Source organism: Chrysemys picta, chromosome 7 (genome assembly GCF_011386835.1).
Source record: "Chrysemys picta bellii isolate R12L10 chromosome 7, ASM1138683v2, whole genome shotgun sequence".
Lineage (NCBI taxonomy): Eukaryota > Metazoa > Chordata > Testudines > Emydidae > Chrysemys > Chrysemys picta.
The window spans coordinates 32,289,894-32,314,819 of NC_088797.1; the positions used below are offsets into that span (position 1 = coordinate 32,289,894).

The following is a 24,926-nucleotide window of genomic DNA, read 5'->3' on the forward strand; positions in this document are numbered from 1 at the left end:
GGGGAGGGGATCCAGTCTAGAGTAAGCGGGGGAAAGAATAGGGAGACAGTTTACACAGAACCCAAGCATTGGGAAAGATTAGAGGCTGTCTATAAGTCACTCTGAGCTGCTAGTAGATTCCTAATAGTGGAGGTAAAATAGGAGCTTGTTGTGTGTGTTAGAGAGAGAGCTCCATGCACATACACACACTGATTGATAGGATTTTAAAAAGTTACACATAGATCATATGGCCCACTATTACCAGTCGAGTCCTGTTTTTTCATATGAAAAAGACCCAAATCAGGCCAGATTTAGGAGCACTGACTGCACAATGTTCAACACTTGGAAGCTCAGGCAGCTAGACATGTATTTGTGCCAGTACCTTGGCATTAAGGAAAAATAATTTCAGCAAGAGAAAGGAATAGCATGTGGTTAAAGCATTCGGCTGAAACTCAGGAAAATCTGGGTCCTTATTCTGCCAGAAAATTCTTGTGTAACCTTAGCCAAGTCCCCTCTGGTCTGTGCCTCAGATTCTCCATTTATACATTGAGAATAGTAACCCTTCCTTTGCTTGTCTTGGCTGTTTAGGCGGCAAGCTCCTTGGGGCAGGGATTCTCTCTCACTATGGGTCCGAACACAGCAATGAGTTTCCCATTTTGGCTAGGGCTTCTAGCTGCTTCTGCAACATGATAAAAATAAATGGGAGGTAGGATTGAAATGATTCACATATAGTAGATTATATAGTACCAGCTCAGAGGCCTCCTAGTGAAGATCCAAGTGTCTCAGTCCAATGGGATATCAGTATTTTGATTAACGTATAATAGAAATGCAGATCATATGGCACTTAACCACCCACACAAGCCAGTTTACAGCAATCCAAGTCCAAACAAAGACCTTTGGAATTAACCAGTGCAATGATCAGAGTTTAAATTCCTCCAGTTGATAGTTGCATGGAAGAATTGCAAAAAATGTTTAAAAAAAAAAAAAAACAGACTGCTTTAAACTGAGAATTGTCCACAGGTTTGGACAAGTAACACCTGCCTTTCCAAGTCAGACAGGCCTAGCAATGCTGCTGCAATGCATACATTACATAAAATATGATGGACCCCACAGGGCTATCCGAGGAGAGAGAGCCTGGGTGTAATGTAGAAAAAGCAAGGTTACTTTCCCAGCTCAGTGGGAATCAATTTAATTTTCGTTTGCTGTAATTTTATGATGCCAGAGATTGAAACAGATCATTCTGCTTGGTTCCAAGCAGAGGTCCAGGAAGTGTGGATATTACCTAAGAGAGGCAGAGTGATATAATGGATAAGGGAATGGAATGAGATTCAGGTGAACTGGGTTCTCTTCCTGGCTCTGCTAGGTGCTGTGTGAACTTGGGTAAATCACAATCTACCCTGTGTTTCAATTCCCTATTTGTGAAATGGGGAGATGACTGTGATGCACTCTGGTGCTGAGGGCCATATTATCTAATAAGATAGACAAAAACCTAGCATGATCAACAGCAGGATCTGAAAATAGAACATCCAGGTCACCTTGAGCAGAAGCCTCTGCTGATACTGACGAAACTAAAGGGACAGCCTGGAAAGAGAGCTGAAAGCATGAACTTTTAGAAAACTCAGGGTGTATTTTCAATTGCAGTTCACTTTGATGAGCTGACAACTTTCCCCTTGGCAAATTACAATAGAAGACAAGCCGATCCAAGTCAGGGCTCTCGTACACATTTGCATTGACAAGGTTTGCATTCCTGATTGCAACAGGCCAAAGAGCCTTAAAACACTCTAATACAATGTCTGATTTGCAACAAAAAAAATCTATGCAAAAGATTCTCCAAAGCAGCAGTCCTGAGAGAAGGGAAGGTATTACACGACTCTCAGAGCCCCTTTGCCAGATCATCCTTGCATCTTTTGACCAAATCTAACAGATGTCCAACCAGGCTGGATTTGAACCCCTACTGAACTCAAGGCCAGCATCTCTGTTTTAAGGGTAGGGTGCAGAGAGTCTGTTTAGATTTTGACAACTTGGGCAGCAATGCAGGGACTCTTTCGTTCTTCCTCTGTATCCTGCCTCTGTATGTACAGACGGCTGTAGGTCCCCCCAACCTGGCCTTTGGTGAGCCGTCCTGGGTTCACACACACACAGCCTAAGATGTCCTGTGGAAAGATAGGGAGCGCATATTAAAATGACTATAGAGCAGGTAAGAATTCAGGCACAAGCAACCACAGCAGGTTTCAAAGCTATTGGTTTGTTTGAAATGGTTTCCACTAGGGCTGTCAAGCGATTAAACAAATTAATCATGATTAATTGCATGATTCATAGCATTATTAAACAATAATAGGATACCATTTATTTAAATAGTTTGGGATATTTTCTATATTTTCAAATATATTGATTTCAATTACAAAGCATACAGTGCTCACTTTATATTTATTTTTGATTACAAATAGTTGCACTGTAAAAAACAAAAGTAATAGTATTTAATTAACCTAAGTACTATAATCTCTTTATCATGAAAGTTGACCTTACAAATGTAGAATTATGTACAAAAAAAATAACTGCATTCAAAAATAAAACAATGTAAAACTTTAGAGCCCACAAGTCCACTCAGTTCTACTTCTTGTTCAGCCAATCGCTCAGACAAGTCTGTTTACATTTGCAGGAGATAATGCCGCCTGCTTCTTGTTTACAATGTCACCTGAAAGTAAGAACAGGCATTCACATGGCACTGTTGTAGCTGGCATCGCAAGATATTTATGTGCCAGATGCACTAAAGATTCATATGTCCTTTCATGGTTCAGTCACCATTCCAGAGGACATGCGTCCATGCTGATAGTGGGTTCTGCTCGATAACCATCCAAAGTAGTGTGGACCGATGCAAGTTCATTTTCATCATCTGAGTCAAATGCCACCAGCAGAAGGTTGATTTTCTTTTTTGGCGGTTTAGGTTCTGTAGTTTCTGCATCAGAGTGTTGCTCTTTTAAGAGTTCTGAAAGCATGCTCCACACTTCGTCCCTCTCAGATTTTGGAAGGCACTTCAGATTCTTAAACCTTGGGTCAAGTGCTGTAGCTATCTTTAGAAATCTCACATTGATACCTTTTTTGTGTTTTGTCAAATATGCAGTGAAAGTGTTCTTAAACGAAACAACATGTGCTGGGTTATCATCCAAGACTGCTATAACATGAAATATATGGCAGAATGCGGGTAAAACAGGAGACCTACAATTCTCCCCCACGGAGTTCAGCACCAAATTTAATTAATGCATTATTTTTTTAATGATCATCATCAGCATGGAAGCATGTCCTCTGGAATGGTGGCTGAAGCATGAAGGGACATATGAATGTTTAGCATCTCTGGCACATAAATATCTTGCGACGCTGGCTACAACAGTGCCATGTGAATGCCTGTTCTTACTTTCAGGTGACATTGTAAACAAGAAGCAGGTGGCATTATCTCCTGCAAATGTAAACAGACTTGTTTGTCTGAGCGACTGACTCAACAAAAAGTAGAACTGAGTAGACTTGTAGGCTCTAAAGTTTTACATTGCCTTGTTTTTGAGTGCAGTTATGTAACAAAAATAATAATAAAAAAAAAAATCTACATGTGTAAGTTGCACTTTCACCATAAAGAGATTGCACTACAGTACTCATATGAGGTGAATTGAAAAATACTATTTATTTTGTTTGCCATTTTTACAGTGCAAATATTTGTAATAAAAAACCCAATATAAAGTGAGCAGTCTACTTTGTATACTGCATTGTAATTGAAATCAATATATTTGAAAATGTAGAAAAAATCCAAAATATTTAATAAAATTAAATTGGTATTTATTGTTTAACAGTGTAATTAAAACGGTGATTAATTTTTTTAAGTGCGATTAATTTTTTTGAGTTAATCACGTGAGTTAACTGCGATCAATCAACAGCCCTAGTTTCCACCTCTTCAGGTGCTACAGAAACATAAATAAATTATAACAGTAAAAGCCCCAACTGAGAGTGGGGCCCCATTGTGCCGAGTGCTGCAGAGACATGTAGCGAGAAACAGTCCCTGCCCCAAAGAGCTCACAGTCTAAATAAAAGATGGGCGATGAAACAGAGGGGGGAAATTACTTGCCTGTGATCAGTGAGTCAGTAGCAGAGCCAGGAATAGAACCCAGGGCTCCTGATACAAGATTCAAAGTCCTATCCACTAACTATACTACCTGGGCTGCTGCATTCCAGTGATATTTTGACAATTTTAGCCCTACAGCAGCTGCAAACCACAAGGCTGAGTTTGTGCTTTTAACAGCTCTAGAAACAGACATTGCCAGACTGGATCAAGATCAGTGTATCCATCTAGCCCAGTATCCAATCTCTGACAGTGCAAATACCAAATGCTTCAGAGAAAGGTGAAAGAAACCCTGTAGTTAAGGTATAAGCTGTCCATAAGGGGAGTTAGAGATTGTTTTATGTTCTGCTGCAGGAGGTTTACTATCCCTTCCAAAACTCTTGGTTATGTTTTGATCCTTACTAGAGTAACTCTAGAGATCCCTATTATCCACCTAAATGCCCTAATCCTTTTGGAATCCTGCTAAGCTCTTTAAGCTCTCTACAGGTTAATTTCAGTGGCAAGGAGACAACAAGGCTCTCATTGCTCCCACTGTAACTCCTTAAAAGTTACTCCACATCCTCAAAAACTTTACACTGAAGACTAGGGATTCTGCTGTGACATCTAACCCCTTGCCTACAATGAGAGAAGGAGTTGCAGTAATAAATAGTTTCTCTCAGCTAGGGATGGGGAAAAAAAACTAGCTCGCCAAATGAAAGAGGAAGATCAGCGTGGGCCCAGCCTTCACTATCTGAAACATGGGGAAGTCCAGTCATGCAGATTAGTTGAGTAAAATTTTCAAAAACAATTAAATAATTTAGGTGCTTAAAACCCATTTTTCAAGTGACTTAGACACTTCAGTGTCCCGGATACTTCTGAAAACCAATGCAATTTCGGCACCTTTGTCACTTCTGAAAATGGATCTTAGGCACTGTTGAAAATTGTATCCAATGTTTGTGGTATTGAGAGCACAGAAATGGCATTAACAGAGCAGAGCCCCATTCCTACCACTCATCTTGCTCTTCCGGTAGGCTGAGTTCTATACTGAGGCTGGGAGTCTCAAAAGCAGCCACTTCCCACTGAATTCCAACGAGTGGTGTGTACCTAACTCCTTAGGCACCACTGAAAATCCCAGACAAAATGTTTACAGGCTCCCGGCTTACCTTAACAAAATATCTCAGCTCAGATGGAACAACGAGGACATCCGGGGTGACTGGCAAAGGCACGTAATTATAGAAGTTCTCATAATCAATGTTCATCTCTTCCGAGGGAGGGTAGAGTGGGTAATAACTGCATGGATCAATATTAATTATTGATAACACTTAAATACAGCCATCTTTGCTCTGTCCTCCCCACACACCCTGCTGTCAGCCAGGTGAACAGGTATCAGTTCCACTCCTCCAGCAGCTTAAGGCTTGTGCATTATGCCATCAGCAGGTGCCTCTGTTTACAGAAGCAGAAAATTGTTCAAAAATGAAACTGAAGGCCTGATTCTCTGTTACCATGCACCAGGCAGAACAAAATCCAGTGGCTGGAAACTGAAGCTAGACAAATTCAGACTACAAATATGGTACACATTTTCAGCAATGACAGAAATTAACCACTGAAACAACTTAGGTAGGGACTTAGCATTCCCCATCACTTGGAATAGTCTTTCAGTCAAGAGTGGATGTCTTTCTAAAAAGATATGCTTTAGCACCAAAGTTACAGGATCAAAGCAAAAATTATTGGGTGAGATTCTTTGGCCTGTGTTTAGCTGGAGGTCAGACTAGATGATCATTACGGTCCCTTAATAAATAGAGATATCCTGTCTCCTAAAACTGGAAGGGACCTTGAAAGGTCATTGAGGTCCAGCCCCCTGCCTTCACTAGCAGGACCAAGTACTGATTTTTCCCCAGATCCCTAAGTGGTCCCCTTAAGGATTGAACTCACAACCCTGAGTTTAGCAGGCCAATGCTCAAACCACTGAGCTATCCCTCCCCCCTTCTGGCCATAATGTCTATGAATCTCATAGGGTCATCTACACCAGTGCAGGGCAGGTGTAAAACACTACCAAGTCAGGATGGTGGCACTTTTATACCACTCTCCACTCGTGTAAGTGATTACACAAAGTGCTGGCAAAAGAACATAAGGCCCAATATATCAGTGGCAGGCACTGTCACTTTAGACAAGGAAATGTTTTGTGATGAACTCTAAATCCAGAAATTGATCTTACCTCCTCTGTGTCAGGACATGCTTAAGGATTCGGGTGAACCTGTCTGAGACACCGGAAGAGCTGTTTTAAGAGAAACATCCAAAATTTAGCTACGAAAACCAGGGGGGGCGGAGGGGGGAGGGGAGAGAACCATCTCTCTTAAGGTAATTTTTTTATTTTCTAATGAGTGGACAGTCTTGTGGTTAATGCACTGGACTAGAACTCAGGACATCTGGGTTCAGTTCCCAGCTCTACCACAAACTCCTAGTGTGACCTTTGGCAAGTCACGTTGCCTCTCTATGCCTCAGTTCACCATCTTTAAAATAGGGATAAATTTTCCCTTCTGTCAGTCTTGTCTTCTTAGGGTAGGTCTACACTTACCGCCGGACCCGGAGGTAGGCAATCGATCTTCTGGGATCGATCCCGGACGACGCCGGTACTACGCGGCATCGACGGGGGAGCCTGCCTGCCGCGTAAGTTCGAACTAAGGTACTTTGAATTCAGCTACGTTATTAACGTAGCTGAATTTGCGTACCTTAGTTCAAAGTGGGGGGTTAGTGTGGACCAGGCTTTTGACTGTAAAATTATTCTGGGCCAGGACCGTATACTAAGATTCTGTGCAATGCCCAAAAAACAGGGCCCTGATCTTTGCTGGGGCCTCGCGGTATTACCCTAGTACAAAATAATAATAGTCTTTCAACCAGGTAACACAACAAGTTTGACTTTGTTTTTACATTCTGTTAAGAGCCTCAGACTCTTACTGAAATAAAATTCTCTAATTTAAAACAGACGACATTTGACTTGTGAACACATCTTAACATGCTGCAGCTAGGAGAAAAACGCCTTGAGAGAAAATGCCATCCAAGTTTTATTTGGCAGGCAGGACGCCAATGAAACCGAGTCTGCAAGGAAACAAGGAGTGCATGCTTAATTAAAATAACCCTGAGGACAATGCAGGAGTTTTGCAGTAGCTTATTTTAGCCCCAAATTTCTAAGGTTCTGCTAAGATTTGTATTATGGTAGTTCCTAGAAGCCCCAATAGAGATTGGAGTTCCAGTGTACGAAGCACTGTACCCTGTAAGCATAAAAGACAGCCTCTGCTCCAAAGACTTTACAGTCTAAATAGACAGAGTGGGAGCTGAAAATGGAGGCACAGAGAGGGAAAGGGATTTGCTCAAGGTCATTGGTAGAGCCACGATTAAAAAACGGGTCTTTTGACCTCCTCCTGTCCAGTGCCCCACTAGCTCTGATCAAGTCTTCTTTATGCCAAGAGGTTCTCTTGCTACAGAGTTTTTCAAAAATTCTCTCCCCAAAACAAAGATACTCAGCAACTTTGTAACCAGGGGAGACAAGACAATGGAGATGGGTGATCTATTCAAGGTTAGATTTGATCAAGGTGCTTTGGGGTTGCATTTGCAGGGGCATCATCTTATGGACTGGTTACTACACAAACCCAGAGCCCTGTATTGGGTTTCCAAGCCAACGAGACAACAGTTAACTGGCAGGAATTTGGAGAGAAGCAACCAAAGGGCTGAAAGGGCTGGAGGGAATGATTTATGAGGCATGATTCACATGAAGAAAATATGCAGGTCTTGACTAGACAATGGCTATAGGGGTAGGGGAGATAAGGATAAATGCTAAGAAGTATTTGTAAACACCAACGTGAGCATGGAGTTATTTAAGATGGTCAGTGAGGTGCATGCATGTGGTGCACACACAGAGGATGCACTGAGTACCTCAGAGCTTGTCTATGTGCTCAGTCATACCAGTTTAACTTAAGGAATTTTTTAAACCCATTTAGTCAAACTGATACAAAAGACTGTTTGGACACACTTCTCTTAAGTTTAAGTCAGGCTTAATTTCTTTTAGCTATGTCTTCACTGACAAAAAGAGGTATGTTTTTACCATTGGATAAATAATGTGTGTTAGCTATCTGTAAAAACACAGTGGAGACAAAGCACTTTAGTTTAGGGAGACACTGTGGCCTAATGGACAGAGCGCTGGACTAGGGCTTAAAAGACCTCAGCTTTATTCCTAACTTGGTCACGAGCCTGCTGGGTGACCCTGGGTAAATCACTTCTCTCTGCCTCAGGTTTTTACATCTGTAAAATGGGGGATAATAATACTTTGTAATGTGCTTTGAGGTCTGCTAATGCAAAGCACCATATAAGAGTTAGGAATTACTATATCAAAATAAGCTGCTTTTAAAATAAGTATTCAAACAATGGTTTGCACTAGCTTAACTAAACTGGTAGCAGGCAGCGCATAGATAAGGCCTCTGAGGAAGGTCTACACTGCAGCTAGGAGTGAGCCACCCTGGGTAGGCAGACTTGCACTAGCGAGGCTTGAGCTACCAGTAGCAGAGCTCAAGCTAGAGCGCTAAAAACAGATACATGGACATAGTGGTTCAGGCTCTGAAGCTAGGGGGCCGGGTGGGCTCGACAGCCCAAGTCAAAACATCCACATTGCTATTTTTAGTGCACTAGCTCTAGCTCCACTAGCGTGAGTCTTTCTACCTGGGTTGGGAGTCCCAGCTGCAGTGTAGGCATACCCTACAGTTGCTAGAGCCATTGTCCTATTTAAAAGTGCGGCAGCATGGAATGCCTAATGTCATCCTAGAAGGCACCAACTCCCAGCTTCCTTGTTACCTGCATGGGGAAGTAAACATTGGCCCCTATACACACATATTCCTTCTGGCTGTCTCTTTTCAACACCCACACACCCCTATAAGCAATATTGTGGGAGATTAACAGGGGAGAAAGAAAAAACACTGAATTGTGCAAGAGACCTGGAACTCCACAGAGGACAGAGTCAAGCATTTTGCTTCTATGACCCCAGCGTGTGAATAGCCCTGGCCAGCAAGCACACAACACAAATTTAACATGTGAATCCCTTCAAATGTTCCTTCCCCTCCATTGTATATCACAGGAGTTCAACCACCAAGTCCAAACAAAAATGCCTTGCTACAGCCAATAACATTTGCCCCCCAGAACAATTGTATTGCAGCAAAATACCATGAGAGGTATATCCTATCCTATCTCCTAGAACTGGAAGGGACCCTGAAAGGTCATTGAGTCCAGCCCCCTGCCTTCACTAGCAGGACCAAGTACTGATTTTTTGCCCCAGATCCCTAAGTGGCCCCCTCAAGGATTGAACTCACAACCCTGGGTTTAGCAGGCCAATGCTCAAACCACTGAGCTATCCTTCTGGTCAGTCATAACTACACAGATGGGACTGCATGCAACATCACGGACACAGAATAAAACGGACACAAATCAGTTTAGGCTTTGTCTACCCTGGGATTTTAATCACAGATATATTATTAGTCTTTGTAGACTCAGTAGAGCCAAGAGGCCAGGGCCTTGTTCTGGTGGACAGTTGGTCCAGACACAGAGAGTCAGTCCAGGCCCCAAAGAGTTTAGAATTGAAAACTATAGGGTGGGAGGAGAAACAGAAGCACAGAAAGGGGAAGTGACCTGCCTGAGGTCACAAAGCAGGTCAGGGGCAGAGCTAGGAACAGAAGCCAGGTCTCCCAAGTCCCAATGCCCTAAGCACAGGTGCAGTTGCACCACTTCAAACCCAGAGCAGACACAATCTTCCACTGAAGATCAAAGGGCTTTGCAAACAGGAATTGAGGATTATACCTTGCAGAGAGGCTTATTTCACAGACAAGCAAAGCAGCTGTTCAGCATCACTAGCACATCAATGAGTGTTACTCAGATCTTTATTCCCTTGCATGCAATTACTGCATTACTATGCAGGAGAACCCAAAAGCATAACAAATAAAGGGACTACACAATAAAATGCAGCCCTATTTTAACTGGCTGCTGAGTAAAGTGCTAGAGATTAAACAAAATGTGTAAGTGTTAACAAAACAAACTAATTGGTTTTTTTAAAAGAGTCTTTTGGCTTAAATGTGAATCATCATCTTTCAGATATAGGCCCTGATCCACAGGTAGTGTAAATCAGTGTAAGTCTGCATTGATTTCAATAGGGCTACACCAACTGTCACCAGCTGCTGATGACTTATGACTTTCAACTCAACATCCCTTTAACCCAGTGTACTTCATTTTCTCCGCAAGCTTCCGCTGTGTTATGGCCTGGTAGAGGTGACCAAATGTTTTTAATCAAAATTATATGAGCATTGGGCCCCACAGCTGGTCTCTGTTTAAACTAGGAAGGACTTTTCCAAGGAACTGTTTATCCTAAAGTTTGAGCTTAGAACAAGCTGTGACATACCTGCTAATCTCTTCAGCACTCATATGGAAGAGCAGGTCTGTGGAAGTCAGGCCAAAAATTACTCCATTTATTGCCAGAGTGCAGGGGTCAGACACAAAGTGTACTCGCTGAAATGAGAAAAGAAAGGGCAAAGTGCACTTTGGATTCAGCTGTTACCAACATCCTCCAGCTTGATGAATGGGTGTATGAACAGGGTGAGCTGGCCCTTTCAGGGGAGTTGGGCCCCATCTGTCATCCAGTTCCAGGTGATGATTTTGGGTTTGGGCCCATGGTTAGGTCAGGTGACCAGGCATCACATGCTAGTAGCTGGTTAGGGGGAATGTTCCATCAGGGAGGGGGAGATCAAGGGCTAGGAAAGACCCATGAGAGGTCTCTCCAGAGTCTGGGGGAATGGGTCTGGCAGAACTCCTCTGCTCAAAGAATAAAGAGAACCAAAGGAGAGCCAGGGTCAGGGAGGACTGAGGAAGAGGCTTTCCATACCAGCCAGAGGGAAAGACCTGGCTGGAGCTACCTGCAGTGATGGGCCGGAGAAAACTTCTTAAGAGGAGATTAGGGGCACACTGGAGCCCCACAGGAGAATGCTGGGAGATTCTGGCTTAGAGTTGAACTGTTATTTTATGTTAATAAACCAGAACCCAGAAGGGTAAGAGTACTTCAGAAGCACCAGTTGTGACAGTTTGTTTGACTGGGGAAGGAGGAAAACCGAGGCAGTGGCGGGGTCTGACACCACATGAGGCAAGACCATGTTAAACCTACAAAAGAAGTTTAGTGAGGATGGGTTGTGAAACGCACTATTCAAGACACTTTTTAACTTAGCAGGCTGCTTCTTTCTTTGGACTGAATAGATGGAGGTGTTTGGGGAATTCAAAGGGGAAGAATAGTAGTTTCATTTTATGAAAGCAACAACCTCTTCCACTGGGAAACTTTTCTAAATCTTTCATGATTGTCACAGGGCTTAATCAAGCGATAACCGTGCCTATGGATACACCTCAGAGGGTCTTACCTCTTTATGGTCTCGTTTACAAAGGAAAAATTACCAGACTAGCCCCTGTAGAAAAGCTCCCTGTATGGGCACTCCTATTCCAAGACAAGAGTGCCTTTTTCCAATTTAGCTTAATCCAATTTTAAAAATGGATTGCACTAAATTAAAAAAAAAAAAAAAAAAAAAAAAAAAAAGGCGCTCGTAGCCCAGAATAGGAGTGCCCATACAGGGAGCTATCCTACAATAGCTAGTGTGGTTTAAATTCACACCCTATCTTATTGTGCAATAATTTTCCCATATAGACAAGCCTTAAGTGGAAACATTCTCAGTAAAGCAGCATGACTAACATACAGCTCATTGCAGCTTCACAGCTGTATGCTTGATGTCACAATTCCCCACCTCCCCAGTCACAGAGATAGTTTTTCACCCTGTATTTCATTTCCCACTCATTTCCTCATGGGGTATATGAGTGTTAAAGCCACATGGTGCAGGGTCTTAGATACAGGGCAAGGAGCCAGCATAGCCTGAATTCTGTTTTCAGCTTGGTCTCTGACTAAAGTTTCAGCTCTGCATTTACAAGAGGACAAACGATCTGATAAAGCTTTTCCCATTTCCAGCGTCTATGAACTTCTGTTCTGAGCTTTCAATTGTTCTGTGCACCTTTCCCAACAGGCTTAAATCTTTCATTTTTGCTGCACATTGATTGTACCAGGCCATGGAATGAGTGAAATGACCAGCTTTTTAGCACCCAGGCCAGGGTGAGTATCCCACCAAGGCTCAGCACTATGAGTGATCACACTCTATGGAGAAAAGAGAAAAAAAAATAAAACTGAGCAAGATTTTTTCCCAAAAGTGACTAGATTTTCAGAGTGTGAGAGCACTGCTTCCAGGTGGCGCTGTTGCATAGTCTTCCCAGTATGAACAAGTCTTGACACTTTGAGAGAAGCATTATGTTTTGGGTTATACAAGTGTTTTTTGTTTAGGTTTGGTTTTTTGAGAGCATCAGCTTTGGGTGAAAGGGAGCTGCAGGAGAGTTTGCTCTCTGTCTTGGACTCTGCTTAAGAGTCAATTAGTTGCTTCCTGGGAACCAGGGATTGGTGGTGGGCTGAGTTTCCTGAAAGAAGGAATTGCAATGCATGCTGTTTAACTATCTTATGTCAGGACTGGTGGACGTGTGTAAATAAATATACCTGGACTAGAAGTCACTGATTTCTCTTCCACTGGGAAGCAGACTTCCAAGGCCCCCCGACATCTGCTATTGCTCAGCAGACGGACAATGTATCAGAAGTGGGGGAAATGTTTCAGGTTGGGCACCCAAAAAAACGTAGTTCCTTTTGGAAATCTTGGCTTGTGCCAAGGATACATTATAAGGAATCCAAAGGATTTCTAGTTTTAAACTTTGATTAAACAGGCTGTGTAGCAACTGATCAAATCCACTTTGCTCTTAGCCATTTTCCTGTTTGGGTTGAAATATGAGACTTTTCTTTCAGGCTCCTGACCTGCCGGTCCAGCAAACAACCTGTCAGTCACTTTCTCTCTCTCAAGTGAGCTACTCAAAGGAAAAGTAAACAAATTAGGTGGTTAGCTATAGGAAGTTACCTGTTTGTCATCTTTAGACAGCTCATAGCTGAAAGGCGGCTGAGGATATATGAAGTCATGGTGCACATCTCTCAGCGATGGTACAAACACGAGCTGGGAACCAGCACTGTTGGCAGAGGAAAGAGAAGCATTCTAAGAGAGAGACCAGGAACCTAAAAACCCAATACTTGACAAACCAAGCACATTAATACAACAAGTTTAGAGTCCTCCACCTCTTACTGTGGAAAGCCTTTGAAATTCATTACATAGGAAATTGCAATAATGGATCAGATCTTCCAAAAAGTTGATCTGGACAAGAACCCAAGTTTCCTGAGTACAATACCCAAGTCTGTTACAGGCTCCCTGTGTGAGCTTGGGGCAAGTATGAGGCCAAGACTTTCAGAAGTGACTAATGATTTTTGGCTACCCCAATCTGAAACACCTTAAAGGGGCCTGATTTTTTTCAGTAAGAGGATGTTCAGCACTTTCTGAAAGCCAGGCCCCTTAAGGAGTCCAGCTGTGCACCCCAAAAAAGTCACTAGTTGCTTGTAAGCCTTTGATTTAAATTGGTGACTCAGTTACCCATCTATAAAATGGGGATAGTTGTCTTTACTTTTTCCATTTCATTTGTGTAGACTCTAAGCTCTTTGGATCAGGGACTGTATTACCATATGTCTTCACTGCAGTTAGCCCAGATGATTGGAACCTGGGTTAGCCTAGCTTGGGGGTGTCAGCTGAGCCTGATGTGAACAGTCAAACTGCAAGCCATACCCTCCTCACTGGTCCTGCACTACCTTGTGAGAGTGTTGATAGGATTTCTGGGGGCATGTCCCATGGTTCTTTGTACTGCCGTAAGATGAGCCGCTCTAGGATTCTTTCCCAGTGAACTGTGAGAGAACTTGTCTGTCCTTCTGGCAGACAGGGAGAATGGTGGGAGGACCATAATCACATCAATGATTTAGCTTGCGTCCTCTCTGCAAAGTGAGTAGGTTACTAGTTCAAGTGAAAGTGGAACCTGAGCTCTAACCAAATCCCTAGCTGAGCTAGCTAGCTACATTTTTTACAGTGAAAACATATCCTATGTTTAAGTAGAGCTCATCAGTGGGAGCTCAGTCTTGACTGGGGCCCATAATACAAACAACCAGCAAACCAGTTTAAATAGTCTATCCCTGCTGCATTGCAGCCTGAGGTACAAGGGAGCTCTTCAAGTCCCAGCAGTTCTGATCACACCAATTGCTGTGCATTCATTAGGAGATAAGATAAGTAAACTAAGGAGAAACTCCTGTTCACTAGTGAAGAGTTAAGATTGCCTTATGATTCCTGGAAACAACTATTCAGCCACAAACCTGACTTTGGAACCAGATCTATAGTTAGTTCTTTAACCATCAGATGATACAACAGATTGCTTTGAATGGATGTAATAATGAGGCCATGAGAGAGTTCTGTGATGGATACAAGAAAGCTCAATAGAAGCAAATGGGAAATGGGCAACAGGGGATGGATCACTTGATGATTACCTGTTCTGTTCATTCCCTCTGGGGCACATGGCATTGGCCAATGTCAGAAGACAGGATCCTGGGCTAGATGGACCTTTGGTCTGACCCAGTATGGCCGTTCTGATGTTCTTAATGGCCCGTTATAAGCCTGAACTTTAAATATCAAGGTGTTTGGGTTGCCATTGCACAGGCAGCTGCAATTCTGTTGGTGGCACTGGTTTCATTGCCATTACTACAGAAGAGGAAAAATAATCTCTTTACTGTGTACTGAAGTGACGCACAACACTCTTAGGAGGCTACTGATTGGTTTCAGGGCCTCACTGGCAGATGCTTACCCATCTCTTCCTTTCCAAACACAGGAATACATGAATTGTCACACTGGCTCAGGTCAGAGATCCAGGTAGCCCAGTATTCAGAACTTTTTACTTCTAGGGTAGAGCTCATCTGCACAGGAGACAGAGCTTTCTCAGAGGCCAGTCTGAGAGTGGGAACAGATTTTCCCCAGGAATCAAGGACCATCCAGAACTTCCATCTTTGGTGCCAAGTGCAAGGTGTGCTGCTCTGAGATGCCTTCTCCAACACACCCAGACCAGTGCATACATTTTAAAAAGGAAAAAAAAAAAAAAAAAAAGAAAAAAAAAATGGAAACTAACCCTACCCAGACAGAATAGTGTCCTGCACACAATACTTCCCTTAGGCCTTGTCTACACTAAGAGAGTAGTTCGATTTTACTTGCATCGAATTTTTGTAATCGATATTGCAAAGTCGAACGTGTGTTTCCACACTAAGGACAGTAATTCGACTTTGTGCGTCCACACTAACGGTGATAGCGTCGACATTCGAAGCGGTGCACTGTGGTCAGCTATCCCACAGTTCCCGCAGTCCCCTCTGCCCATTGGAATTCTGGGTGTAGCCGGCAATGCCTTCTGGGTAACAAAATGAGTCGAGGGTGCTTTTGGGAAACTGTCGTCATCCGTCCATCACTCCCGCCCTCCCTCCCTGAAAGCGCCGGCGGGAAAACAGTTCGCGCGCTTTTCCAGTCATTGACAGCGCGGACGCCACTGTACTCCGAGCATGGAGCCCGCTGCGACCATCGCTGCAGTTGTGGCCGCTCTCAACGTCTCGCAGCTTATCATAAAGGTTTCCCTGAGGCAGATGCAGAAAAGTCAGGCGAGGAGGCTACGGCACCGCGGTGATGTCCTGAAGTCTGAGAGTAGCACAGACCTGTCAGAAAGCAGGCGACCCAGCGCCGAGGACATCACAGTGGCAATGGGTCATGTTGATGCCGTGGAACGGCGATTCTGGGCACGGGAAACAAGCACTGAGTGGTGGGACCGCATAGTGCTGCAGGTCTGGGATGAATCCCAGTGGCTGCGAAACTTTCGCATGCGGAAGGGAACTTTCCTGGAACTTTGTGAGTTGCTGTCCCCTGCCCTGAAGCGCAGTGACACCCGGTTGCGAGCTGCACTGAGTGTACAGAAGCGAGTGGCCATAGCCCTCTGGAAGCTTGCAACGCCAGACAGCTACCGGTCAGTCGCGAACCAGTTTGGGGTGGGCAAATCTACCGTGGGGGTTGTTGTGATGCAAGTAGCCAAGGCAATCGTTGATGTACTGCTGCCAAAGGTAGTGACCCTGGGAAACGTGGAGGCGATCATAGATGGCTTCGCAGCGATGGGATTCCCAAACTGCGGTGGGGCCATAGATGGAACTCACATCCCTATCCTGGCACCGGACCACCAGGCCACCCAGTACATTAACCGAAAGGGCTACTTTTCCATGGTGCTGCAAGCACTGGTGGACCACAGGGGACGTTTTACCAACATCTACGTGGGATGGCCGGGCAAGGTTCATGACGCTCGTGTTTTCAGGAACTCTGGTCTGTTTAGACGGCTGCAACAAGGTATTTACTTCCCGGACCACAAAATAACTGTTGGGGATGTGGAGATGCCTATAGTCATCCTCGGGGACCCAGCCTACCCGCTAATGCCCTGGCTCATGAAGCCCTATACTGGCGCCCTGGACACTGAAAAAGAACTCTTCAACTACCGGCTGAGCAAGTGCAGAATGGTGGTGGAGTGTGCTTTTGGCCGTCTCAAGGGGAGATGGAGAAGCTTACTGACTCGCTGTGATCTCAGCGAAACCAATATCCCCATTGTTATAGCAGCTTGCTGTGTGCTCCACAATCTCTGTGAGAGCAAGGGGGAGACCTTTATGGCGGGGTGGGAGGTTGAGGAAAATAGCCTGGCTGGTGATTACTCACAGCCAGACAGCCGGGCGATTAGAAGAGACCAGCGGGAAGCGCTGTGCATCCGGGAGGCTTTGAAAGCAAAGTTCCTGAGTGAGCAGGGTAACCTGTGACTTTATAGTTTGTGTACTGAGAAGCTAAACCTGCCCCCGTTTCTTTACCCAGTTAATGTTGACTATCCTATCCAGTTACATACCCCCTTCACTCCCCCTCCAACACACGTGTCGAAATAAAAATAGTTCTACTTTGTTAAAGCACACCGTTTTCTTTAATACTGTTTTCGCGGGAATTTTTTAAAACTGGGACGCAGACTGTGGTGCGGGGCGGGTGTAGTGTTGTGACGCGAATGCAGCTTCTAAACTCAAGGATTGACAGGCTCCGCTGCGGTGGGATGCTTGTTTCAACGGAGCCTATCAACCCTCCTGATCGGGACTGTGTGTATGGGGGGTCTATTTGACTTTGTGGCAGGGGGAGGACGGTTACAGATCCCATGCTGTGTGGCTCTGTCATCCTGCCTAAGGACCGGCGCTTAAGATCTGTAACTGCCCTCCCCCGCCACAAAGTCACAGAGCAACCCCCCCCCCCCCCAACATTACATCAAAACAACCTCCCAGACTAACCGGGGCAACTAGTCACTGCATCACTGCACTGTGTATGTGCCCTGCTGCTGTGCCTGCCCCCGACTATGTACCCTGCCAAAGGAGACTGTCCTGTCCAATTACCAACCCCCTTTCCCCTCCTCCTCCAAAAGAACATGATTGAAACAGTAGTTAACAGAAACGAATTTTTTATTATCAACTACACATGGCATTGGGAGGTGAAACTTGGATGGGGGCTTGTGTCAGGCGGGAAGGAAAGAACTTTTCAAATTTTGGGAAATGAGAGCCTTCTGCTACTAGAGCTCTCTGCAGGGGTGGAGTGAGACTTAGCAGGGACTCTGCCGCCTCTCCTTCTTTGCACTTTGGGTGAGGTGGGTATGGGACTTGGTGGCGGGGGAGGGCGGTTAGAGATGGACTGCAGCGGGGCTCTGTCCTCCTGCCTCTGTTCCTGCAGAACATCCACAAGGCGCCGGAGCGTGTCCGTTTGCTCCCTCAGTAGTCCAAGCAGCGTTTGAGTCGCCTGCTGGTCTTCCTGCCGCCACCTCTCCTCCCGATCCATGTTGGCTTGGTGCATTCGGGTCAAGTTCTCCCGCCACTGGGTCTGCTGTGCTGCCTGGGCTTGGGAAGAGGCCATAAGCTCAGAGAACATGTCCTCCCGTGTCCTCTTCTTCCTACGCCTAATCCGCGCTAGCCTCTGGGAGTGTGATTCCAGGCTAGGTTGTGAGACAGTCGCAGACGGGGCTGTGGAAATGGGAAAAAGGGAGTGAATTCCTCAGAAAGATAAATGTAGTTGTGAACAAAGAACATAGTCTTTCTCTGTGAACAAGACCATGCACAGCACCTTTCACATGCGCACTCAGCACAAGGTCGAATTCTCGGCCTTCGCATTCAGTGCCTGGGGTCTTGAACAGCACATTTGAGAAGCGAGGCAGCACAACGGAATTTCTGTTGCAGGCAGACATGGTAAGCCGTACACTTGTGGCAGTTTAAAACTTTTATATTACCACTGGCCTCATTTCACATTTAAATCAATGTCAGTCCCTGCTGCCAGCAATCCGGCAAGCGGGAACTCTGCCCCTGTCCCACCCCCTCGCGGCTGTCCCCGGGAACGATCCCTTTCGGCTGCCCCTCTCCCGCCTCCACCGCGTGGCTGCAAACCAGCGGTCACAGTTCTGTAAAGGAACGGGAAAGCAGTCCCAACACTAACATTCCCCTACCTAATTAAAAGCAGGTCACCATGGCCGACATCACCCTGATGAGGATCTCCGAGAGCGACAAAGAGAGAATGCTCCGGGAAAGCCTCCAAAGACCAGGGCCGTATGCCGCCCTGCTGTGCAGAGCAATGATCCCCGAGTACTTGATAATCTCGTGGCGCGGCAACGTGTCGTACTTCGGAGGACCCAATAAGGCCGCTCTCCCCAAGAACCTCATGCAACGGCTTTCAAGTTACCTCCAGGAGAGCTTCATCGAGATGTCCCAGGAGGATTACTGCTCTATCCCCGGACACATAGACCGCATTTTACTGTAGCTGCAGTAGCAGGGAATAAACAGTAGAGCGGCTTGTGCAGGACAATCACTGAAAACCGGACATTGCTAGATTTCTTTTCAAAACTTGCACTGCCCATTACTAAACCGTTAAGCGCCTAGGGCACACTAATCATGAACAACCCATTCTTTTAATTGTTAATATTCCTGTTTTGTTAAAAATAAATGTTTAGATGTTTACAACACTTACTGGCTGATCCTTCACCAGATTCTGTGTCCGGGGTAACGGCTGGGGACGCTTCGTAGGGGATCTCTGTAAGGGTGATGAAGAGATCCTGGCTGTCGGGGAAATCAGCGTTGTGAGAGCTGCCGACTGCCTCGCCCTCCTCATCTCCTTCCTCATCTTCCCCGTCCCCTAACATGTCCGAGGAACCGGCCGTGGACAGTATCCCATCCTCAGAGTCCACGGTCACTGGTGGGGTAGTGGTGGCGGCAGCACCGAGGATGGAATGCAGTGCCTCGTAGAAACGGGATGTCTGGGGATGGGATCCGGAGCGTCCGTTTGCCTCTTTGGTCTTCTGGTAGCCTTGTCTCAGCTCCTTGATTTTCACGCGGCACTGCGTTGCATCCCGGCTGTATCCTCTCTCTGCCATGTCTTTAGAGATCTTCTCGTAGATCTTTGCATTCCTTCTTTTGGATCGCAGCTCGGAAAGCACGGACTCATCGCCCCACACAGCGATGAGATCCAAGACTTCACGATCAGTCCATGCTGGGGCTCTCTTTCTATTCCCAGACTGCACGGCCATCACTGCTGGAGAGCTCTGCATCGTTGCCAGTGCTGCTGTGCTCGCCATGATGTCCAGACAGGAAATGAGATTCAAACTGGCCAGACAGGAAAAGGAATTCAAATTCAAATTTTCCCGGGGCTTTTCCTGTGTGGCTGGTCAGAGCATCCGAGCTCGCACTGCTGTCCAGAGCGTCAACAGAGTGGTGCACTGTGGGATAGCTCCCGGAGCTATTAGCGTCGATTTCCATCCACACCTAGCCTAATTCGACATGGCCATGTCGAATTTAGCGCTACTCCCCTCGTCGGGGAGGAGTACAGAAGTCGAATTAAAGAGACCTCTATGTCGAACTAAATAGCATCGCAGTGTGGACGGGTGCAGGGTTAATTCGATTTAACGGCGCTAACTTCGACATAAACGCCTAATGTAGACCAGGCCTTAGGGAAAGGATGGGAGAGACAACCACATATGATAGATTTAGACATGTCACTTAATGCATGTATTCAGATACTATAGTTTTGAGGGTGGAAGACCATCTAGTTCTTATTTAGCACTTTTCATTAGTAGATCTCAAAGCGCTTCAGTCTTGAATGTATTTATCTGCACAACACCCCCGTGAGATAGGGAACCTATATAGAATAGAATCCCATCTCCAATAGTGCCCAGCTGTTTCAGAGAAAAGTGCAAAAACACTGCAGTAGGTAGATGTGGGATAATCTGCCCCCAGGGAAAGTTTCTTCCTAACACCATCAGAGGTTGGGCCATGCCCTGAATCATCTATTGCTATTGTAGTACCCCCTATACAAATTCCACTCTCCGTGTTAATCTAAAAAAACCATTCAGAACAAGAACACTGAAACATGAAGAGTTTGCATTACCTCATCACCAGCAGAGGATGAAAAACTTCCCCGTTCCATAGTACACGTAGATGCATTCTGGGAGTGGAATTACACCTTCCTCTGAAGCAACCTGAAACAGCTGCTATCAGAGGCCAATGGACTAGATTAGCCACTGGTACGCTCTTGTATGACATTTCTATGCTCAGTTGGAAGATATGCACAGGTGCAAAGAGCTGAGCAATTTTTTTTTTTTTTAAATTAACCCCCAATATACCAAGCAGTTTTTGTAGTAAATGCTGACAGACAGAATCAGGTCAGTAGCTGCTTAAATATTCCACTCTCAAAATCCACATTCAAATACAATTTGTATTGTGCTTTTTAAAAAGGGGAGGTATTGACCCGATACCAGTGTATGACAGACTCTGGCAGCAGATGAAAGAACCTGGTGGTGCGCAGCGCCCACCCCAAGGAAAGAATGTCTTGTTTGTTCTTTGTTTTCTCCATTCCTCTTTCCCCCACCCTCACCAAGAACAAGATAGGGAGATCAGAGAGGATGAAAACCAACAGCAGATACTATGAGGCCCCCATCCCAAGTCATCTGGGTTTAATGCAGGGGCTAGGATGGGGGAAGCTGGGGAAGGAACAAGAAAGGCAGTACCATCACTAGACGTAAACTGTCCAAATAACAAGTCATCTTTAACCATACAGCTACATGGCTATAGAAAGCCTTAAGTGAGTCTACACAAACTATTGCAGTTACAATAATGTCAGTTAGGGGTGTAATTTTTAATAACTTTTCATACTGGGGGGGGGGAAAAAGTATTTTTGCCAATATAGCTTATTTTTTTCAGGGAACTGGTATAAGCTATACCAATAAAAGCACTCCTTGGCCCGCATAAGCTGTGTATACTCTAGTAGGGTTTACCAGTACAGCTATCAGCAAACCTTTTCTAGCTTAGACTAAGCCTTGGGATTCCAGTTTACAGCCTCTTACAGTACAACTCTGCTTATGTGAAAGTCTCTGGGTTGGGAAGTAGGAGGGAAAAAGAGGTCAAGAGACGGCAGCACTACAATTTATTACAGCAACATCTAAAGGCCCCAACTATGATCAGGGCCCCACTGTGCTAGGCATTGGGCAGACACATAACAAGATCGTCCCTGCTCCAAAGATCTTACAGTCTAAATGGACAAGACAGACAGAGGCCTTCTCTACACCCAGAATTCATACAGCTATACCTGTTTTCATTAGGGGTGTGTTAAAAAAAAAAAGAAAAAAAAGCAGCTACTAACCCCCACCTCCCCTCAATGTGAGTATAGTTATACTGGTATAGCTTATTCCCCTTCCTGTACAGGAGTGAGATATAAATAGACAAGCACATTTATACTGGTGTAACTGCATCCACACTAGGGGAGTTGTACCACTTTGACTATACTGATACAGTTAAGCAGTACAACTTGTGTGTTAAGCCAAGCCCAGAGAGTGGGTGAGGAAACAGAAGCAGAGAGGTGAAGTGACGTGCCCATGGTCACACAGCAGGTCAGTGGCAGAGCTGGGAATAGGACCCAGGTTTCCTTACTCCCAGTTCACCACCCTCTCCTGGGGACAGACTGGAACTGCAGGTCAAGTTACAGCACAACTGAGTCAAGGGACCTGATTACATAGGCTGACTCTGAAACACGGTTTCAGAAAAAGGGCAGCCCACCCTATGAAATGGGGGGACAGTATTAGAATCAGGACAGAGGACGGCTGTATCCCTATTCCCTCTTGTGTACAAAGGCACTTGGAAGACCAGCTAGCTGGTTCTTCAATTTGTTTGGTGTTAAGATTAGTTATAGCAGCAAAGAGTCCTGTGGCACCTGATAGAGACTAACAGACATATAGGAGCATGAGCTTTCGTGGGTGAATACCCACTTCTTCAGATGCATGTATTCACCCACGAAAGCTCATGCTCCTATATGTCCGTTAGTCTATAAGGTGCCACAGGACTCTCTGCTGCTTTTACAGATCCAGACTAACACTACCCCTTTGATACTTGAAGATTAGTTATGTTTCCAGACAAGATGGGAACAGCCAGATGTGTGTCAAACTAACCCAGTAATTTAGCTGCTGGTCTGAATTTAAGAAAGCAGTTTACTTTACATTATGCTTCCTGCTTCCCCTCTATTCAAATTTGAAGAGAGATCAACAGGCCGAGCTCATCTCCTCCAAGCTGAAGGTATAGCTTTATTGGTGTCAGTCTGGAGTACAGCTGCTTAATGAATTGATTAGCATCTGCTGAAGATGCACCAATGAGATACAAATGCTGATTAAAAATCAGGCTGCTGGCAGGAAGTGGCTTTTGTCATGGGATGATCAAAGGGAGGGGCTTGCCATGCTGACTCACTGATAAACCAGCCTCCTTTTGCATTTATCAGATGGTTAACTGGGAGTCAATTAAAGTTGTAGGGGACAACTTCTCCCCTATTGTTCAGGGAAGGCAAATGCCTCCAGAATTCCCTCTACAAGATAGGCTGGAAGCATGCACTTCGATCTGAAGTTTCAGTGTGTGTATTTCTTTATAAGTCTACCATGAAGGAGACTATGACCAAAAAAAAAAGCCTAATAGTCTACCCTGGGGGTGCCTCTACATGCGACGGGGCCTGTCTATGCTACGAACCACAATCTAAATATTGTATCTGTGCCAATCACAGCTTTTCCCTAGTCTACACTACAAAGATATGTAGTTATAACGACTCTACTACCAACCTATAGACAGTGCAATGTTGATGGAAGGGTTTCTTCTGTTGACATAGCTACTACCTCTCAGGGAGGTGGAGTACCTATGCCGATAGGAGAAGCTCCTCCGTGCCAGTAGATAGCATCTTCACTAGGGCTGTTGATTAATGGCAGTTAACTCACGTGATTAACGCAAAAAAAATAACTGCGATTAAAAAAATTAATCGTGATTAATCGCACTGTTAAACAGAATATCAATTGAAATGTATTAAACATTTTTGGATGTTTTTCTACATTTTTCAAATATATTGACTTCTATTACATCACCGAATACAAAAGTGTACAGTGCTCACTTTATAATTATTTTTATTACAAATATTTGCACTGTAAAATTGATAAAAAACAGTATTTTTCAATTCACCTCATACAAGTACAGTAGTGCAATCTCTACTGTGAAAGTGTAACTTACAAATGTAGATTTTTTTTTTTTGCTATATAACTGCACTAAAAACAAAGTCCACTCAGTCATACTTCTTGTTTAGCCAATCGCTAAGACAAACAAGTTTGTTTACATTTACGGGAGATACTGCTGCCTGCTTCTTATTTATAATGAACCTGAAAGTGAGAACAGGCATTTGCATGGCACTTTTGTAGCCGGTGTTGCAAGGTATTTACGTGCCAGATATGCTAAACATTCGTATGCCCCTTCATGCTTCAACCACCATTCTGGAGGACATGTTTCCATGCTGATGATGCTCGTTACAAAAACAGTGCGTTAATTAAATTGTGACTGAACTCCTTGGGGGAGAACTGTACGTCTCCTGTTCTGTTTTACTCACATTCTGTTATATATTTCATGTTATACCAGTCTTGGATGATAACCCAGCACGTGTTCATTTTAAGAACACTTTCACAGCTGATTTGACGAAACGCAAAGATGGTATCTATGTGAGATTTCTAAAAATAGCTACAGAACTCAACTCAAGGTTTAAGAATCTGAAGTGCCTTCCAAAATCTGAGAGGGACGAGATGTGGAGCATGCTTTCAGACGTCTTAAAAGAGCAACACTCCAATGCAGAAACTACAGAACCCGAACCACCAAAAAAGAAAATCAACCTTCTGCTGGTGGTATCTGACTCAGATGATTAAAATGAACATGCGTCGGTCCACTCTGCTTTGGATGGTTCTCGAGCAGAACCTGTTATTAGCATGGACGCATGTTCCCTGGAATGGTGGTTGAAGCATGAAGGGATATATGAATCTTTAGCACATCTGGCACCTTGCAACGCTGGCTACAAAATACGTTGCAACACCGGCTACAAAAGTGCCATGCGAATGCCTGTTCTCACTTTCAGGTGACATTGTAAACAAAAAGAGGGCGGCATTATCTCCTGCAAATGTAATCAAACTTGTTTGTCTGAGCGATTGTAGGACTGGGTGCACTTGTAGGCTCTAAAGTTTTACATTGTTTTGTTTTTTAATGCAGTTATTTTTTTGTACATAATTCTACATTTGTAAGTTCAACTTTCACAATAAAGAGATTGCACTACAGTACTTGTATTAGGTGAACTGAAATACTATTTCTTTGGTTTTTTACAGTGCAACTATTTGTAATAAAAAATAAATATAAAGTGAGCACGGTACACTTTGTATTCTGTGTTGTAATTGAAATCAATATATTTGAAAATGTAGAAAATACTGTGAT

General features: G+C 44.5%; 2 protein-coding genes across 5 annotated transcripts in view; both read right to left on the reverse strand.

The window, feature by feature from the left end:
* Positions 1-1,586: 1,586 nt before the first annotated feature.
* POLA2 (DNA polymerase alpha 2, accessory subunit) overlaps positions 1,587-24,926 on the reverse strand; it is a 52,872-nt gene continuing 29,532 nt past the window's right edge. For all 4 annotated transcript variants that reach the window (XM_042849695.2, XM_005307881.5, XM_042849697.2 and 1 more), the window contains 5 exons: positions 13,078-13,183; positions 10,497-10,603; positions 6,279-6,338; positions 5,227-5,353; positions 1,587-2,132 (listed from right to left, as the gene is read on the reverse strand). In XM_042849695.2, the coding sequence (XP_042705629.1) occupies positions 1,986-2,132; positions 5,227-5,353; positions 6,279-6,338; positions 10,497-10,603; positions 13,078-13,183 (547 nt within the window). In that variant the 3' untranslated portion in view covers positions 1,587-1,985. The remainder of the gene's footprint in view (positions 2,133-5,226; positions 5,354-6,278; positions 6,339-10,496; positions 10,604-13,077; positions 13,184-24,926) is intronic.
* Positions 17,538-19,884, reverse strand: LOC135972851 (uncharacterized). Its single transcript, XM_065553021.1, has 2 exons — positions 19,132-19,884; positions 17,538-18,137 (listed from the first exon to the last, which is right to left on the reverse strand). Exons 1-2 carry the CDS (start codon positions 19,733-19,735, stop codon positions 17,662-17,664), a joined length of 1,080 nt encoding a protein of 359 aa, XP_065409093.1. The 5' UTR covers positions 19,736-19,884; the 3' UTR covers positions 17,538-17,661.

Excerpts from the sequence above, each read along its gene's own strand:
- LOC135972851 (XM_065553021.1), bottom strand. The coding sequence starts at position 19,735 with ATGGCGAGCACAGCAGCACTGGCAACGATGCAGAGCTCTCCAGCAGTG. Across the intron at positions 18,138-19,131 it reads ATCTGGTGAAGGATCAGCCA|CCCCGTCTGCGACTGTCTCA; the intron begins GTAAGTGTTGTA and ends CCATTTCCACAG.